We start from the raw sequence: 17,025 nt of genomic DNA, 5'->3' as shown, positions 1-17,025 counted from the left end.
TGTGGCATTTCTTCCCACCCCTGCCCATGGCTGACAGTTTTCAACCACTTTCCTCCCTCCCTAGCTATCAGTCTCAGGGGACAGAAAGGAAAGGTCAGTCACCAGGAGAGTCTGCAGGCTTCCTTTTAATCAAGGCTCTGCTGAAAGTGTTTTGTGGGGCTAGGAGCCCCCAAAGCATGAAATGGACATGTAATACCACCTGGGTCCCTGAAAGCAGGCCAGACTACTCTGGCAAGTGCTGCTGGTCAGCCCAAATCCGGGTATTCAGACTGGGTATTCATTGGCTACATTTCAAAGCTCAGCGCTGCCTTCAGCCAGGGTGAAGTAGGAGTGAACTCAGCTGCTAGCGGAGCTGCCACCCCAGGCTGAGAGCCAAGTACCAGCCACTGCCAGTGAAAACTGGCCCCTCTGTTGAAGGGAGTTGTTCAGAGTCCAGCCACCAGCCCCGGGGAGGGAGAGAAGTTTGGACACCCCGCTCAGAAATGGTCAGGGCTCCGCAGCTCCATCACCAGCATCCTTTGGAAAGCCACCTCTGGCGGAGACAGCTGGCTGGGGGGGCGCTCCGGATTTGGCTGAGACGTTCTGGTTGGAACAAAAAGGAAAAAAGTGAGGCTGGGAGGAAAGACCTTGGATTAGGCCCCGAAAGGACATGGTCACTTGGCATTTGGATAGCACTTAACTTTTTCGAAGCCTCTCGCCCAGATGAAAGGAGGTTAGGGGTCGGGGACACAGCGGTGGGGACACTCTTCCACCCGCCGGGGGAAGCTAGGGCTTCAGCCCAGCCAGTCGGCAGTCCCCACCTCCCCGGCCCTGCCCGGGTGGGCACTGACCCCGCCACCAGCCGGCTCCGGGCGCCGGCGGCCCAGCTGCCGCAGCATCTCTTCACAGGCGGCGATGGTGTCCAGGAGCTGCCGCTGCCGCTGCTCCACAGCGTCCAGCAGCTGCTGGGCGCGCTCATCCCGGGGCGGCTGCGGGGGTGGCCTCCCGCCGAGCCCCAGCCCCGCCTTCCCACGGTCCACGCCGGCAGCCTCCCTGCCCGGGAGAGAGACAGGCGGTCAGGGCTGGCGCTTGCGCGGGGTCCGAGCCCCTTCCCCCCGCCCCGACAGGCCCCCTCTCACCCCCGTGACCAGTCTGCGCCCGGGCCCCATTCCATCTCCGCCTGCGCGGCCCGACCACCACCCCCCTTTCGGCCGTCCCCCTCCCCGGCGCTGCGCTGAGGCTCCGCAAAGAAGCGCCCCGCCCCGTCCCCACCGGTCTCCTTCAATCCTCCTGGGGGTTGCGGTCCCTTTAAGTGGCCCGGCGCGCAGGTGGGGCTGAGCCTCCCGGACCGGAATCTGGCTGGGCGCGTCACTTCCTCCCGGAAGAGGGCTGGAGCGGATGTCTCCTGCGCATCGGTGTAGGGGGCTGAGGGCCGCGGTGGCTGCCAGCGTGGGGTTGAGCGAAGGGCCCGCGGGCTCCGCCCGGAGAGGCCGCCTCCTCCACCCGTCGAGGGCCGCTCCAGCAGCGCCGGGGGCCCGCCTGTTGCGGCTGCCGGGGAGCGGGGCTGTGCGGGCCGCAAGCCCGGAGCGAGTCGTCTGGACCGAAGCGTTGCGGGCCGCCGTGGCCGAGCTGCGCACCGGCGCCGTGGTGGCTGTCCCCACCGATACGCTGTACGGCCTGGCCTGCTCGGCGAGCTGCTCGGCGGCACTGGGCACTGTGTACCGCCTCAAGGGCCGCAGCGAGGCCAAGCCGCTGGCAGTATGCCTGGGCCGCGTGGCCGACGTCTACAGGTGAGGCCGCCCCGACCCGGCCCCGCTGGGGGCGGCACCGCGGGAGGGGCTTCCGGTGACTGGCACGGGAGACTGAGGCGCAGTCAGCGGGAGGGGCTTGTCCAGGCTCACCCAGGAATCCGGAACTGGAAATGTGTATCGGTCCCTGAGCGAGATGCGATGCGATGAACGAGGCAGGCAGGGTCCTTATTTTCCCGGCGCTTTTATGGTAATGAAATCCCACGGTTTAAAAAAAAAAAGGTAAAGGAAACAAACACGGAAGTTTAACTTAATAGGGGGTGATTTGAAGAAAATAAAACATGGAGGCTTACGGTTGTGTAACTGTTTCAGCTTCGGAGACTAGAAGAAGCATGTGGGCTCCAAGCCTGAGGTGCGCTTCTGGAGCCCATCTGCTCTTAGGGAGGTGAAGAGGGAAGACAGAGGGATCCCACTGTAGTCTCTGGGATCCCCTTTTCCAAATCTGCCTAGAGTCTGAAATAGGACCAGCAATGGCTTTTCATTCTTAGATGGATTTGTGCCTTCTTTGTTTCCCAGGTACTGCCATGTGAGAGTACCTGAGGGGCTCCTGAAAGATCTGTTACCAGGACCAGTGACCCTAGTAATGGAACGCTCGGAAGAGCTCAACAAGGACCTGAACCCCTTCACTCCAGTGAGTCAGGTTTCTTCTTGTGTTCCCGGACTCCTGTCGTCTGGCTTTCACTAAGGTCCAGGCCAGACGCATTCCCCACCCTTTCCAACGTTACTGATGATCCCTTTTTCCCTTCCCCAATAGCTTGTAGGCATCCGGATTCCTGACCATGCCTTCATGCAGGACTTGGCCCAAGTGTTTGGGGGACCACTTGCTCTCACCAGTGCCAACCTCAGCTCCCAGGCCAGTTCTCTGAACATCCAGGTGAGAGTACCCAGTCCTCCCCCCGGAAATGGCAGGCCAAACACAGTTTCCTCTGAACCACTGGGGTAGATGGTTTGTTCGATTTGCCTGGCAGGAGAGTCACCCTTTACGTCTAATGGTGGGAAGTCTGCCCGGGAGGCAGGGAGGCAGGTGGGGTGAATCCAAATTAAGAATCTTAGAAAGGTTTTATTACAGTTTGAGAGGTGAGAAGGAGAAATGGAATTTTCTTCTATCTTGTAAAAGAAACATTATAAATATAATCTTTTTTTTTTCTCCATATTTGTGGGTGAAGCTGTTGCTAATGATGAGTCTTTGTTTACAGAAGTGCTGTAAAGAAAGTTAAGGCTCCAGAAAGTTAAATCACTTGTCTCAGGGACTCTTGACCCTGTTCTTTTACCTCTGCCACAAGCTAGGTCAAAGAAAGGATCATCCTAATCCTGCCTAGGTGCATATTTTAGAACTAATGAGGACAGAAAGAAATTTAACTTAACATACTTTTGTCTTCTTACTGAATTTAAATAGAGAACATAGCAAAGTGATGGGGTTTACCATGCCTAGCTCTGGCTAGTGGGGACAGGAGCCTTGGAAAGTGAGAGCCCAGAATCCCTTCTTATTCTCAGATTGCAGGTTTTGCTTGGTCCTGTTGACTCTACACCAGGCTGTAGCGGGTGGAGATGCCGGTGGGGGTGGTTGTAGTAGTGTTTTTACCTTTTCAGCAAGCAGTTGGCCTATCCAGCACACTAACTAGTTATTTATGGTCCCCTATCCCAAATTCCCAGGGCTCTGCTACTGCAGTCTTCATGAGGGGGGGGTTGAGGGAATGGGCAGTGCTCTAACTCATTTAACAACTCTGTCCACAATTCTGGAGGGAGTATCCTTCCCAGAGCCCAGGGATTCAGTGCTCATGGCTTGCATTTGCTGAATCCACCCTGTTTTCCTCCCCCTGCCCTGATCCAAAGTTCCAGAGTTCGAAGGACCCTTAGTGACCATCTGGTCCAACTCTCTTATTTTATAGCCCTGGATAAAGTAACCTGCATGCAGTCACAGAGATTTAGTGGAAAGTCCAGGGTAGATCCCACATCTTTGGACTCCTAGGACTCCAGTTATTAAACTTATGTACCTCCCCAGCCAATGCAGTGTATGGAATTACCTCTTGGCACAGCAAGATTTTCTTTAGGCTCTAGGTGGGTGCTAGGTTCTCACAGAATTCAGTGTCCTGGGTGCTAATGCAATGTCCTTGGCACAGCTAACCTTAACTAAATGAGGTTCCTTCCCCTCCTTAGAGGACGAGGCCTCCTGTTGTAGAACCGTACAGCCTTTGTCTTACATACTCTGCATGTGGTGACATCATTGCATATGCCAGGGGTAGTACCTGTGCTCCTCCTCTCCCTTTTAGGAGTTCCAGGATCTCTGGCCTCAGTTGTCCCTGGTTGTTGATGGGGGACCAATTGGGGATGGCCAGAGTCCTGAGTGTCGCCTAGGCTCAACTGTGGTTGACTTGTCTGTGCCCGGGAAGTTTGGCATCATTCGTCCAGGCTGGTGAGTCCCATTCCTGTGGCATGGGCATAGAATTTGAGGGAGGTTGGGAGATGCAGCAGAGCCATGACACAATAAAGGTTGTCGCTCCTAGCTTGCCCCACGGGGGTGGGCAGGTTTGTGGAGAGGTAGATGGAATGAGACTAGGTTTGCTGGTGTTTGCTGGCTTTTCCAGAATTCAAAGGGATTCCTCAAGGGTTTGATGAACAGAGAGTTTATAGAGGTCTCTGATTACCAGACTGGTGGGCTCGGGACTTTGGGAATTCAAACTCCTAACTGCCCTCCATTTCCTCCCCAGTGCCCTAGAAGGCACTGCTGCCATCCTCCAACAGAAGTACGGGCTGCTCCCCTCACATGGACCCTGCTTGGGAAACTCAGGAGAAGGGAGTACTGGACGCTGTGTGTCTGTCTGCTGGTGACTGGAAGGCCTCATTTGCAGAGGCCTGGGGCGTCAGTGTCACTGTTTAAGGCATTTTGTCTTTCTGAACACTGGAGACCAGGTCCCAGAAGCTTCTGGTGGGGGAGGTTATATTTATTATCTGTAACTTCATATATCAGCAAAAAGCCGAGTAAAGACTTTAAGAACATTCCTTGGATGGCTTTGTTCTCTTAAGTTTCTTCTCTCTCTAAAAAATTTTTTGAAAAATAATTTAAACAACAGATTTGGAATTTAGTGAGAGCCTTTTCTCTGGTAAGTCATGGCCCTAAAGGTCCAAATCAGGTAACCAGCTGGTGCTGTTTCAGTCTCAAGTGACTAAAGGCATAAGTTTGTTCTCCTGAAGCTGGAACCAGGTTAAGATGAAGATTGAAGAGCCACAGGCCAGTTTCCTCTGAACCAGAGGGAGCTGGTGGTGTGGTATGCTGTAATGGCCAGGCAGAGGAAATCATCATTTTGGTTTAACTGGTAAGTCAGCTCAGTTGGCAAGGGATTGGGAATTGGAGTCCAAATTAAAGAATACTGGAAAATGAATCTACCCTTTTCAGCCAGTGCTTTTTTTCTTATTTATTCATAAAGTAAATTATAATGAATTTAATACCATTACTTAAATCCAGTGTCTACTCAGCAGCCTTTATCTTTCTTTAGATGTATACCAAGTATTAAACATAATTTTTGTTGGGCATTTGAACTTTGTTTTTCCTTAATAAAAAATAATGTTGCTATTAAACATCTTTGTAAATGGTTTATTTTTCTTCTTTTGAATTATTTCCTTAGGGTAGGATTACTGGATCAAAGTGTTATCAGCATTTTTATGGCTCTTGATACAGATTAGCCTTGAAAGGAACAAGTAGCATTGCCATCAGCAGTCGCTCTCCCTGCCCTCAGTCTTGCCATACTTTCTGTATTTTTCAAATTGTGTGTGTGTGAAATGAAGCCTCAGTGTTACTCCCTAATGTAAATCACTCAGGTCACCGTCCAGCCTTTTTACCTGTCCCTGCCTGTCTTGGTTTCCCCAGCTAAGTCGCAAGCTAGGCACCAGACCTGCCCCATCCATTGGCAGGGTTTACTATCAGTTATCTAATTGGAACAGGGAGCCCTTGGGGTTACCAATAGGGCCCACTTCCTTCCCTTCCACCTTATACCCTAGTCCCCAGAATTGAGATTCGGTCTTGAGCCCATAAACCTCAATTCAGGGGTTTCTGATGCAGCACACTGGGAATGAACATATTTTCAAGTAGAACCTAAGAATTTCCCAAGAAGGTATCCCAGGGACTGCTTTAAGGGTCGCTATGATTAGCATATTAGTTTATTTGTAAATAAGCACTGATTTGTTAAATATTCCCTCTAGAAATCTTGTTGAACTACCAATCTCTTAAGCAACCTCACTGCATTGTGCTAACACTAGCCAGGCCATCGCACACGTCACTTTGTCAGAATCTGAGGGGTCAGATCCGTGAAGTCTTGAGAGCAGGAGTGTCTATTCAATACCAAATCATGTTTCATTAATGCAAATCACAGTAGCACTGAGAATGGCTCTAGTGTGTGGGCCTCATTCAGTTGAGGCAGCTAAGGGGTGGGGAATAAACTAATGCTCTCCCTGGAGTTAAATGTTCACCTGGGAAAACTGGCTCTGGAGCACAGAGGTATTTTCTTGGAGGAAAAAGAGTTAACTCCCAGCATTGGGTAAAACTGCAAAAAGAAAAAACTTAGAGCTGTGTTCAGGCACTAGCTATGAGGCCACACCATACAAGGAAAGCTGGATCCCGTAAGCTTCAGGAAGACAGGAACCATTCCTGGTCAAGTTCTCCAGCACCTAGCACTTGGGAAGGTGCTTGATTAGTATGTGTTGAATGAATATGTGAATGTTCAGGATTATTTCCTGATTGGGTTCAGGAATCTACTGGGAATAATTTCCCTTTTAGAAAGCCTAAATATGGTTCCTTAACTTGGAGAAGACAGACAATGTGGGGAGGAGGCCTGAAGAGAGGATGTGGGCTGGCAGAAGGGAGCAGGGTGCATGCTAGCCCAGAACCCTGGCACCCTTCTAAGAGCAGTGACTTCGCAACTCCACTACACACCAATCTGCCGAGTCCAAAGCTATAAAGGATTATTTTAAAGTGTTCTGACTGAGGATGTGGAGCTGTTCTGGGCTAAGTCCAGTCACTTGCCAGCCTCTAGGGTTCCCTCTGGAACCCTGCCTTGCCTCCTGTCACTGGAGAGTACCCCAGCACTTGCCTGAGAAGCAGGCTCTGTTCCACACAGGCCCAGGCTTGACAGCCCACCTGGAAGCACACAGCTGCTGACTTGGAGATGAACAAGTACCTATAACCGCAGCTGAGCTCCATGTGTGACATCTTCCAGTGAGGCTGGGACACATCAGCACCTTGTGCCCCTGTTTGCAGGCTCCTCACATCAGCCACTGCTCTTTCTCTTTGATGAAGTGTTCAGCCCAGCGGCGAGTCAGCTCCAGGTATAGGCTGGGCTGATGAGGCAGGTAGTCCAAATACAGACGAGTTGGCGTCTTCTTGGGAATGGCCTTCTCGATCTGGGTGCCTTCATGCCACTCATTGAAAGAGGTGATGGAGACAATTTCGGGCCTCACTGTCAGGGCTGCCTGCAGGGCCGTCTCATAGTACTTGCCATTGACCCTGTTTCGTGTATTGTGATTGTTCCAGGGCCGGATGCTGGTATCAATGTAGCCAGGCCCCACACTGGGAATGAACATGAGGTTATTGGCATCACAAAAGTTCTTCACAGCTTTCCAGTTCTGATGCGAGGAGCCAAAGGAGAAGCCATTGGAGGCAAAGTATGTGTACATGCCATCAAATCCAGCAGCGAGGATGTCGTGGGTGTGCCCCTCCTCCACCAGCAGCGCTATGAAGAGCCCATCATAGCGGGTGTTTCGGATTGAGTGGGGCCCATTTGGTGTCAGGAGGCGGGCCCAGGCCTCAGGGGATGTCAGGTATGAGTCGTAGATATAGAAGAGCGGGAGGCTCTTACCCATGCTGTTTTTATAGCGGTAAAACGCACCATGGGAGCCATACCTAAGTGAGAGGAAGAAGAGTGAGCTGACAGCCTAAGATGGGAGAAACCAGCACAGCTGTAGGACCAGCCATGGATGAGATCCTTCATGATGCCCAACCACAATTTGGACCCAGCCAGTCTCCGTAGTTGGACTCATCTTGTGTCTAAGCAAAAACCTAGTTCCTTCCTTCCACTCCCCAGCCTTGTCATTCCTTTATTCAAGACTCAATTCCCTGTCCTAGGCCAACCCACCACCATCTTGTCTGGATGGCATCAACAGCCACCTAACTGGTTTCGGTTCGTCCTATTTCTGCCTCCCTATAATCTGTTCTCTTAAGTGGAAATCAGGTCTGATTGCTTCTTACTAAGACCCACAAGGCCCCACCTACTTGACCTGGCCCTGCCTACCTCCAGTCCTACCATTACCCCATCTGTAGCATCTATACTCTGCTACACTTGCCTTTCTATTCTGCTATCAAGCTTGTCCCGTCTCAAGGCCTTTGGAACTGACAGCCCTCTGCCTGGAATTTTCTACCTGCCCCAGATCTTTGCAGAGCCAACTCTTCATTCTGGTGTTAGCCTGCATGTGATCTCAGAGAGGCTCACTTGACCACCCATTTTAAAGTAGTTACTCAGGCACACTCTAACACAACACCCTGCTTTATTCTTTATTATTACTTTTTCATAGTGTGGGTCACTACTTGAGTTCTCATGTATAAAGACTGGCTGCTCCACTGTACCCCCAACACACACTAGAATGTAAACTTTGCTAGTCTTGCCCATTACTGTATAGCTGGGACTGAGGAGTGTTTGGACCCTGAAGGCACTCAAAAATATTTTTGAATGAATGAATGATATGTGCAAGCACTGTACAAGCCACTTTCACATATTTTAACTCATGTAACTCACAACACTCAAAAGTTTAAAAGGCTTGCCTCTGATCACAGATTGCAGGCCATAGAACCAGAATTTGACTCCAAGCCCAGTACTCTCTTACTATAAAATAGCTGCTGGGACACAGGCATTCTGTCCTTGTGTCTCTTGACCTGCTCCTCCAAACTTCTTATCCCTACCCACAGTTTGATCCCAACCAAAATCCAGGTCCCAGAGCAGTCTTACGTGTCAATAATGTACTTGATGTTGTCATGCAGAGTGATGTCATCCCGGCTCTTGTAGGGTTGGATGTGGAAGGCCACCTATACCACAAAGGAGATACTGGTCAGGTGAGTATCTGTCCAGAGGCTACAACCTATAAAGCTCATGCTTCAACAATGGCCCAGAGGAGAGAGGCTGGCAATGGTGGATACCATTGAGATAAATGTAGCCACTGCCCTTAGGACCAGGAAATGAGGGGCTTGGAGTTTGCCCACCTCCCACAGCAGGACATCTGGGAATCATTCTGATGGGTTATTGCAGGTGGGCCAATAGGTCCCAGCTTCTGTGCCAGCTCCAAGTTATTGGCACCAGCAGCCTGAAACTGGGAAGAAGTATATGAAAGCTGTGTTTCTGGGAAAATGTGTTATGATCTGCTAAGTGTGTTGGTGATGGGCTCAGTGGGAGTGGGGATCCTCTGCACCATTTTTCTTCCTTTGCTACAGGAAAGAGGAATGGCTTATTTGGTTCATTTAGGGAAAATAACTGGACATGCTGAGGTCAGTTCTGTCATTCCTCTTGAAAGCAAGCCTACCTGTTGAAAACATGTGTTGTTTTCTACTCCTTGAAGCCCAACACTGACTTCCACTAGGGGACTAAGGCTGGAATTCAGTCTGTGGGCCCATTTGGCCCTTGCCTGCCCTTTATCCAAGGTCATCGAGTCTCCAACCTAAACTCTACCATTGTGGTATTTATTTAGTCTCCCATTTCTCTTATGCCTAGTTTCCTCCGCCCCCCTTTTTTTTTCCAGAATTCAAGAAAATAGGAGTGACATAGGCACTATGTAGAACCCTACACCCTACACCACACTGGCTACATGTTTGGCATACCTGGGCCAAGAACTTTGGTAGAGGCACTATCCCTGTGTGCAGAGAGGATAAATCTTCAGAATGGACCAGAGAACACTTGATCTCTTCTTGGATACTCACCTGGATGCTGTACTGATGGGCGGTGTCCAGAATGGCAGGCACCAGGTCATCTGAGGGTTCTCCGTTATCATCAGCCATGCCAGGTGGGTACCAGGACAGGACCAGGACACCTGAGACACAACACAGAGGTTACTTCAGAGACATAACACCCCCGCAACAGAGATTTGTTTCCTTACAAACTATCTCCAGAGGAAAAATGGTTTTTGACTGAAACCTTGAGCGAGGCTTCTGCCAGGTTCACACTTCCTGCAGGTCGGATTCCGGAGCATGGCGCCCTGGAACTGTCCATGGCTGCGGTGCTGAAGCGTAGCGCACTACGCCGGGAAGGAGCCTAAGAAAAGCCTGGGTAGTAGCCGGGCTCTCGTAGCAATAGCTAGAAGAACAAAGGGAAATGGGTGGGCAATGCCACACCCACCTGGAAGCCACAGTCCTCTATGGAGGAGAGGAGCATCTCTGCGATCCCTCAAGAAGAGCTCTGAGCAGAGGGCTCCTGTGAGAAGAAACATTAGTCTCAACTGTCTGCTCCCCTAGACTGTAAAATCCTGAGGGATGGTCTGTGTTATCTTTCCGTGAATATCTCCCATTGCCTCGGGCATTCAAACCCCCCTCCCCCACTCATTAACCATTTTCAGATAAACTGAAATGTGCTATAAAACCCAGTATAATTTAGTGATAAAATTTGAAACAAGTGAGCCTCCTCACCCCAGTCTGCCTACAAAGATGTCTCTCAGGCAAGCACTTTTCAAGCAAGCACTTGACGAAATGCTCTTGGGCTCTCTGCTACAAACAGAGCAGAGTCCGTCCTGCAACGTGGGCAAACTTTGTTTTTTGCAGCTAGCAAAAGCAAGGGCTGTTGCTCTACCCTGTACCTAGTGTGAAAGCAGAGGCCATCCCAGGCTCTACTCCTCTGAACCTGGGGCGCCAGGATACCCAAGCCTCACTTCCCCAAACCTTAAAGTCCAAAGGACATACAGACTCTCCATCCTCTCGCTGTTCATCTCTGGGACAGCTCTGGCGCAAACGCCTTCCACTGGCTCTCGCAGCAGCTCCGCTCTATGAAAGGGCCCTGGAACTGCGGGGGTCTGAAGGCAGAGGTGGGGGAGTCTAAATACTAGAAGGTGGGGGCGGTCCCTCGTTGTGGACGCAGAATGAGAGTAGAAGGGAAGAAATAAGAAGCCGGGCTGAAGGGTTGAGTGGGACCAAAGGCCCGGTGACAGGACCAGAGGGAGTTGGGGTGTGGGAACGAAGAATGGCGAAACTGGGGTCAGGGCCGCCCAGGGGTTAGGGAACTCACCGATGGCAGCTTCCTTCAGCTGGGTCATGTGCTCCCGGAGCACTTCGGGGTCCCGGGAGCTGTAGGGTCCCAGTTCCGGGTAGAAGCTGGAACCCAAGTCGTCGGGGGGGCTATGGCGGCCGCGGGGGTAGCTGGCCGAGATCTTGGGGTCCCAGTGCGGCACCATGACATGGTCCCAGTGAATGTAGTGGCCCTCTCGCCGCGGGCTCCCGTACCACGAGTAGTAGAAGGCGTGCAGGTCCGAGTAGACGCGCAGACTCTGCCTGGGGGCGGGCTCGGCCTCCGCGGGAGCCGGCCTCTGGGAGCTGGCCGGGCCCGCCGTGCCAGGCGGCGGCGGCGGCGGCGGCGCGGCGGGAGCTGCCGGAGCCCGGACGGCCGGCGCGGGGCCCCCCTCCGGTCGTCGCTCAAAGGGCGCCAGCTCCAGGCCCGGGCCCAGCGCCGGGAGTCCGTCAGGAGCCTTTAACGTGCGCAGGCCCATTAGGGTGCCGAAGGCGAAGAGCAGCACAAGGAACAGCGCGATGCAGGCGCGGCGGCGCCGCCGGGCCATGGCGGCTCCAGCGCTCCTCGCTTCCCGCCCGGCTACCTCCCAGCCAGCCGCACCATGGCTGCCCGCCCGGCTCCCGCGCTTCGCGCAGCCAGCGCGCGTCCCACGGAGACAGCGACGCCCAGAGCCTTGTGGGCGGCTCCCGGCTTCTCCCCCGCAGTGCGGGCGGGCCCGGCACACAGACAATGCAGGCGGCGCAGACCAAGTGCTCAAGAGCCGAGGGGGGAGTGGACCGGGGAAGTGTTCTCTGCTCCCACGCCCTCCAGCGCCGCCGCCAGGACTCTTCTCCTTGGCCCTGGAAGGAGGGCATTCCCTTTCTCCAACCCGGCGCCCACACCCGGCCGCCCCAGAACCACAAATCCTCCGCTGGCCACGCGGCTTGACTTAATAGGCCCGGCTCCTCTGGTCCGGGAACTCGCAGATCCTCCACTCTTGGTGGAGAAGAAAGCAAATGTGTATGGTTGTCTCTCTCGAAGAATCTCCTTCCCACTGATCCCTCTTTACTGACTACCCGACACCCCCCTACTGATCTCAGTGACCCTTCGTATTTGTCTCAGGTCCCCCACCCAGCGGATCCCTCCTCACACACCCCTGGGCAGCCTCTGGAGCCCGGGGTAAGGGGCGTCGGGAAAACCCTAGGAGTCAGATACTACCGGCCCTGGCTAGAGATGCAGCAAAGATGAGGGGGTCCGTGACTTGCACTAGGTCACACGGACCGGGTCTAAACCCAAGGGTCAGAACTGGCTCGACAGAGTTCTTGTTACTGTCCAGATTTCCTGGTGTAAGGCCTGCTGTCATCCGGAACCGTCTGTTCTCGGACAACCTCCTAGAGTCGGTGAATACGAAATGAGATGGTTACCATAAAGCACTTACTACAAGGGCTGACAAAATTAGCAATCAATACCTATTCACTATTCTTTCTGGCCTCTGAGCACAAGAGGGCAGGCTCCAGGTCATATTTACCTTTTAGATTTCAAGGACTGTGAGAACAGGATCTGATACTCAGTTTCCAGGGCTGTTTGTTGAGTGAATACTAGACTCTGGTGTGATATATTATAGACAATTTTTTTTTGCTTGGCATTGAGTTCTACTCTGCATTATTTCATTCATTCAGAAAGTAGTTTTGTTTATCGTCTGCCTCCTTCACTTGTCCATGATGACAGAAACTTTGTTTTATCAACTACTCTCTCTGCAGTCTAAAACAGAGCTTGGCATAATTGTAGGCACCTTGATTCTTATTTCTTAGAAAAAGAATTGTAGGAAACCCAGGAAGAGGAGGAGCGAGGTTGGGAAATGTGGATAGGTTTGGAGTTTAGGAAAGTGAGTTTGAGAGAATTTGTGGTTGTAATTGTGAATTAAGTAGAATGCTTTCAGCTCCAAGTAGCAGATACCTGATTCAAACTAGCTTATGTAATATGGAAACATATCCCATAACACAGTTAAGTCCAATGGGAGGGCAGAGTGGGTAGGTTCTCTGGTTCAACAATGTCGTTAGGAATCTGAGATACTTCCATCTCACTGCTCTGCTGTCCCCACCATTGACTTTATACCAAAGCTGGCTCCCCTCATATCACAAAGTGACTGCCATGGGCGGTTGAGGCTGAATGCTTCTTTTTGTCATCTTAACAGGCAACTGCAAGACTAATTTCTCTTTCCCAGAAGTCTAAGCATTCATCCCCTTGAATCTCATTGGTCTAATCTGGTTTAGATTTATCAAACAAATTGTTGCCAGTGGGGATGGAATTACCATGACTGGATTAGATTAAATTTTTGGAGTGGATTAACTGTTGGGGAGAAGACTGTAATCTCTGGCATGGAATTAGATGGCTCTGGGAATGAGTAAGAATGAGATGAGAAAATGAACAAGGATGGAATTTTCAGAAACACTAGCATTTATAGGTTGTGACACATGGCTTCAAAGGTGTTGCTACACCCACTCTATCAGTTTGAATATGTTCAGCTGCAAATTATAAGGGAAATAGCTAAATATGACTTAAAGCAGTGCTTTTCAAACTCTAATGAGCCAATCAGTCCCTTGAATATTTTATTAAAATGTAGATTCTGATTCATCAGGTGTGAGGCCTGAGATTCTGTATTTCTAATAAGATCTCAGGTGATGCTGAGTGTAATAGATTTTATCCCACATTTTGAGGAGTCTTTAGGTAAACTGGCTTTAGGGATGGTTAATCCGGAGTTTCAAAGACATTGGGGCATCAGATCATCTTGTCTGTGGCTTCTCTGGCCTCCTCTTATGGTTGAAAAAGGATGCAAGCAGTTTCAAGCATTACATTCTCACATGATAATATCCAGATGCAGAAGAATAAAGTAGGTGTCCTGTAACTCTTTTAAAAAGTAAGATAAACTCTTCAAGAAGTTCTCAGATGAGTTCCCATCACTTCTCATTGGCCAGAATTCTGTCATATGCTTATGCTTAAACCAATCCCTTGACAAGGCCATTCAGAGAAGGGTGAATGAATGAGAAAGGAAGGAGGAAATGGGGGTTGATCAAAGAGCCAAGAATGTCTCCCATATCTGCTCAGAATCTATTCTGCACTTCTTCCTCACAGAACTTGGACTATGTTGAGAAAGCTTCCCTCCCCGCTATGGCAGGAGATGGCAGATTTATTCTGTGGAAGAGTAGAACAAGAGACCCTCCAGGCTCAGGGACACCTATCAAGTTGAAATCCAGGGGAATAAGTAAAAGTATGCATAATAAGTGATAAGAAGTTCAGTCCCTAGAAAGCTTCCTTCCAAGCAGAAGTCTGAGTGACTCTTCTCCAGGGAAAAAGAAAGACCCTTAAGAAAAATCCTGCACATACTGAAAAGCCAGCTCACTGCCTGATCAATCTAGAGTGAAATTTATAAATCAGCAAATTCTGCCCCTTGCTTCAGATCTTTCAGCTCTCTAATACCTCACTCTAAATATGAATAACCAGCTAATGATTTCCAGGCACTTAGTGAAATCCTCTTGTGTGAAAGGCAGAGATTAAAATAAGCAAACAAACAAAAAAGAAAGACAGGGGAGAAGTAAGAAAGAAAGGGTAATAGAGTAAGAGCAAGAGCAACTAGATTGGAGGAAACAGAAATGATGAAGCTAGCTAAATAAAACAGGCAAAATACTGTTATCTAATGTCCCAGAGAATTTGCATGCATGAAACAAGACATGATGCTGTATAAAAAGGGGCAACATTGATCAGAGAGAAGGAAAGAACTCTTGGAAATTAAAAATAAGAGCCAAAATTTAAATTTTTAATAGAAAGTTTGGAAGATAAAGGCAAAGACTCTACCAGAAAATAGACAAAGAAAATCCTAAAGATGGAATTTGGAAGGAAAATGAGAAAATTAGAGATCAGTTATGGAGTTCAATGTCTAACTAAAACAAATTCCACAAGGAAAATACAGATAACAAAAATATAGATATATAGGAAAATATAGATAAAGCTATACAAAGGAATTTTCCAGAACCTGACTTTTTGGATTGCAATAGCTATCCAAGTGAGCAATGAATGAAAGAAATACACATAGACCAGATCATTAGGAAATTAAAGGATATTGAAAACAAAGAGAAGATCCAAAAACTTTTGGGAAAAGAGAAGTCATATACCAAGGATTTGGAATTAGCCCTAGAAGCCAGAAGACAGTGGAGAATTGCCTCCAAAATTCTGAAGGAAAATAATTTTAAATCTAGAATTCTATAACCAGTTTAAAAGGTGTGAGGAGAGAATACAGACATTTTTAGGTATACTAAGCCTCAATTTTTTTTCTCTTATGCCCTTTTTCTCAGAAAGCCACCAAAGGATATAAGGGGATAAATTAAAAAGTTGAGGGGAAACTTGGAATCTGATAAAAAGGAAATATAATACAGAAGAAAAGCTCTGGGGAGCTCCGGGATGATAGCTGTGCGAATCCAAAGAGCAGTCAGCCCTTACAGGAGCAGGAAGACACACCAGGATGGGTATCTCCAGGAATGACTAAAACTGATAGATATTCTGATCCTCCTCCCAATTCTTCTTTCATGCCCCTATGTGGCTGTATCATATTTTAAGTAAAATCACTAGTGGATACATTATACTCTATAATATTTTCCACCATTGAGCCATGTGTGAGCTATAATTGCACTTTTTGTATATTGTATACAATTTTTGTTTCTCCTGGGGTTAGTAATTCCCTTTTTTCTCCATTTGATTTGTTTTCTGTACCTTTATTACTTGTTTTTCCTAAACTCTCCAACACAACTATAAAACTCCTTTGGATACTGTCTTCTACACAATTCCCATGTTAGATGTCTAAACAGACAATGAATAAAATGGAGTGGTCAGCTGATGGTAAGTGTTGGAGAAAAGCAAAGCAGGAGTAGGGGAGAGGGAGTGCCAGGATGGGAAAGTTTTGTAATTTTTAGTAGGTTGGTCAGGGCAAACCTCCCTGTGAGGGTGACCCAAGGGGAGGGAGAAAGGAAATCTGAAGGGAGGGAGGGAGGAAGGAAGACAATTATAGGAAAAGCGTTTCAGGCAGAGGAAACAGCAAGCTCACAGTCCTGGAGACAGGAACATGCTTGGTATGTTCATTATGAATCTACAAAAGTTTTCTCTTGCATGTTTTACTGTTAGCTCTCCTCCCCACCTGCCCATCGAAGGGTACCCCAATCTCTCAGGACCCATTATGCAACTCATTATTGATATATATTTTTTATTCCCAGTATCCAAATGGTGACCAAGTCACATGCATACCATTTGCAAAACTGTTTTAATTCCTGCTCTTTGCTTTTATTCCCACTGTCATCATATCAATCCTATAATGATAAAAATCATAGAACATTATGACTATAAGGACCCTTAGAGACCATCTAATATAACTCTACCTTACCGAGGCTCAAATTAAGTTACTTCACTTAGCACTCAGCCAGGTCTATTGAAGTACCAGACAAAGCTTGCTTATACCACACCTGAGTCTGCCCCTTGCCCTAATCCAATTCATTTTGTCTGCTGCTCACAAAAGAGTGCTCCTTTAACACTCCCTCTTTCCTCCCCAACAATCCTACAGTACTACTCTGTGATTTTTCCTGGCAGTGTTTTCCTCAACTGCCAATCTGATGTGATTTCCCACATCTAAAGAGAGCACAATATTCAAGTTATACCAGCCTACACATGGGATAAAGGTGTTCCTCAAACATACCATGCTAATTTCTGCCTGTAAGTCTGCCTTTCAATCCTTCTCTTTACTGTAATAGCTACTCTTTTTCATTCCTGTTCAAATTCCACCTAGCCTTCCATACCTTTTCCAGATACGGTTTCTCTGTCCAATGGAATGGAGCAGAAGCCATGTTTTAGGATACTTGTCTACCCATACCCACACCCCCATCCTCATGTCAATCTTATGCCTTGGGTACTGTCATTCCCCCATTTTACAAGCAAAGAAACAAAGACTTAGAGAGGTAGAAAGCCTGGGC

General features: G+C 49.1%; 3 protein-coding genes across 7 annotated transcripts; 1 reads left to right on the top strand and 2 right to left on the bottom strand.

Annotated features, from left to right (window-relative positions):
- Positions 1-105: 105 nt before the first annotated feature.
- On the bottom strand, positions 106-1,547 carry C4H1orf122 (chromosome 4 C1orf122 homolog). Of its 3 annotated transcripts, none has more exons than XM_036876612.2 (3): positions 1,329-1,547; positions 831-1,032; positions 106-582 (listed from the first exon to the last, which is right to left on the bottom strand). In XM_036876612.2, exons 2-3 carry the CDS (start codon positions 876-878, stop codon positions 487-489), a joined length of 144 nt encoding a protein of 47 aa, XP_036732507.2. In that variant the 5' UTR covers positions 879-1,032; positions 1,329-1,547; the 3' UTR covers positions 106-486. The 3 variants fall into 3 exon arrangements, with proteins under 3 accessions (XP_036732507.2, XP_036732509.2, XP_036732506.2); XM_036876614.2 differs by having other exon boundaries at positions 1,252-1,450; XM_036876611.2 differs by lacking the exon at positions 1,329-1,547 and adding an exon at positions 1,119-1,248.
- Positions 1,378-4,793, top strand: YRDC (yrdC N6-threonylcarbamoyltransferase domain containing). 2 transcript variants are annotated; one of them, XM_036876609.2, is made up of 5 exons: positions 1,378-1,769; positions 2,304-2,418; positions 2,542-2,661; positions 4,058-4,200; positions 4,530-4,793. In XM_036876609.2, coding segments are annotated over exons 1-5 (771 nt in total). In that variant the 3' UTR covers positions 4,531-4,793. The 2 variants fall into 2 exon arrangements, with proteins under 2 accessions (XP_036732504.1, XP_036732503.1); XM_036876608.2 differs by having other exon boundaries at positions 4,496-4,793.
- A 572-nt stretch (positions 4,794-5,365) lies between these two features.
- MANEAL (mannosidase endo-alpha like) lies at positions 5,366-11,897 on the bottom strand. Of its 2 annotated transcripts, XM_036876606.2 has the most exons (4): positions 11,036-11,897; positions 9,742-9,851; positions 8,780-8,856; positions 5,366-7,680 (listed from the first exon to the last, which is right to left on the bottom strand). In XM_036876606.2, exons 1-4 carry the CDS (start codon positions 11,580-11,582, stop codon positions 7,044-7,046), a joined length of 1,371 nt encoding a protein of 456 aa, XP_036732501.2. In that variant the 5' UTR covers positions 11,583-11,897; the 3' UTR covers positions 5,366-7,043. The 2 variants fall into 2 exon arrangements, with proteins under 2 accessions (XP_036732501.2, XP_036732502.1); XM_036876607.2 differs by lacking the exon at positions 8,780-8,856 and having other exon boundaries at positions 11,036-11,205.
- Between the last annotated feature and the right edge of the window lie 5,128 nt (positions 11,898-17,025).

Source organism: Manis pentadactyla, chromosome 4, assembly GCF_030020395.1.
Source record: "Manis pentadactyla isolate mManPen7 chromosome 4, mManPen7.hap1, whole genome shotgun sequence".
NCBI lineage: Eukaryota > Metazoa > Chordata > Mammalia > Pholidota > Manidae > Manis > Manis pentadactyla.
This window is presented reverse-complemented; position numbering and strand designations above follow the sequence as displayed.

Bases quoted from the DNA above. Each gene is read 5' to 3' on its own strand.
- MANEAL (XM_036876606.2), bottom strand. From the start codon at position 11,582: ATGGCCCGGCGGCGCCGCCGCGCCTGCATCGCGCTGTTCCTTGTGCTG. The intron at 9,852-11,035 runs GTGAGTTCCCTA...GTTGTGTCTCAG, and splicing joins GCTGAAGGAAGCTGCCATCG to GTGTCCTGGTCCTGTCCTGG. The intron at 8,857-9,741 runs GTGAGTATCCAA...TTTGTGGTATAG, and splicing joins CCCATCAGTACAGCATCCAG to GTGGCCTTCCACATCCAACC.
- C4H1orf122 (XM_036876611.2), bottom strand. From the start codon at position 1,153: ATGGAATGGGGCCCGGGCGCAGACTGGTCACGGGG. The intron at 1,033-1,118 runs GTGAGAGGGGGC...TCTCCCGGGCAG, and splicing joins GGCGCAGACTGGTCACGGGG to GGAGGCTGCCGGCGTGGACC. The intron at 583-830 runs GTCAGTGCCCAC...TGTTCCAACCAG, and splicing joins CGGAGCCGGCTGGTGGCGGG to AACGTCTCAGCCAAATCCGG.
- YRDC (XM_036876608.2), top strand. From the start codon at position 1,378: ATGTCTCCTGCGCATCGGTGTAGGGGGCTGAGGGCCGCGGTGGCTGCC. The intron at 1,770-2,303 runs GTGAGGCCGCCC...TTTGTTTCCCAG, and splicing joins CGCGTGGCCGACGTCTACAG to GTACTGCCATGTGAGAGTAC. The intron at 4,201-4,495 runs GTGAGTCCCATT...TTTCCTCCCCAG, and splicing joins GGCATCATTCGTCCAGGCTG to TGCCCTAGAAGGCACTGCTG.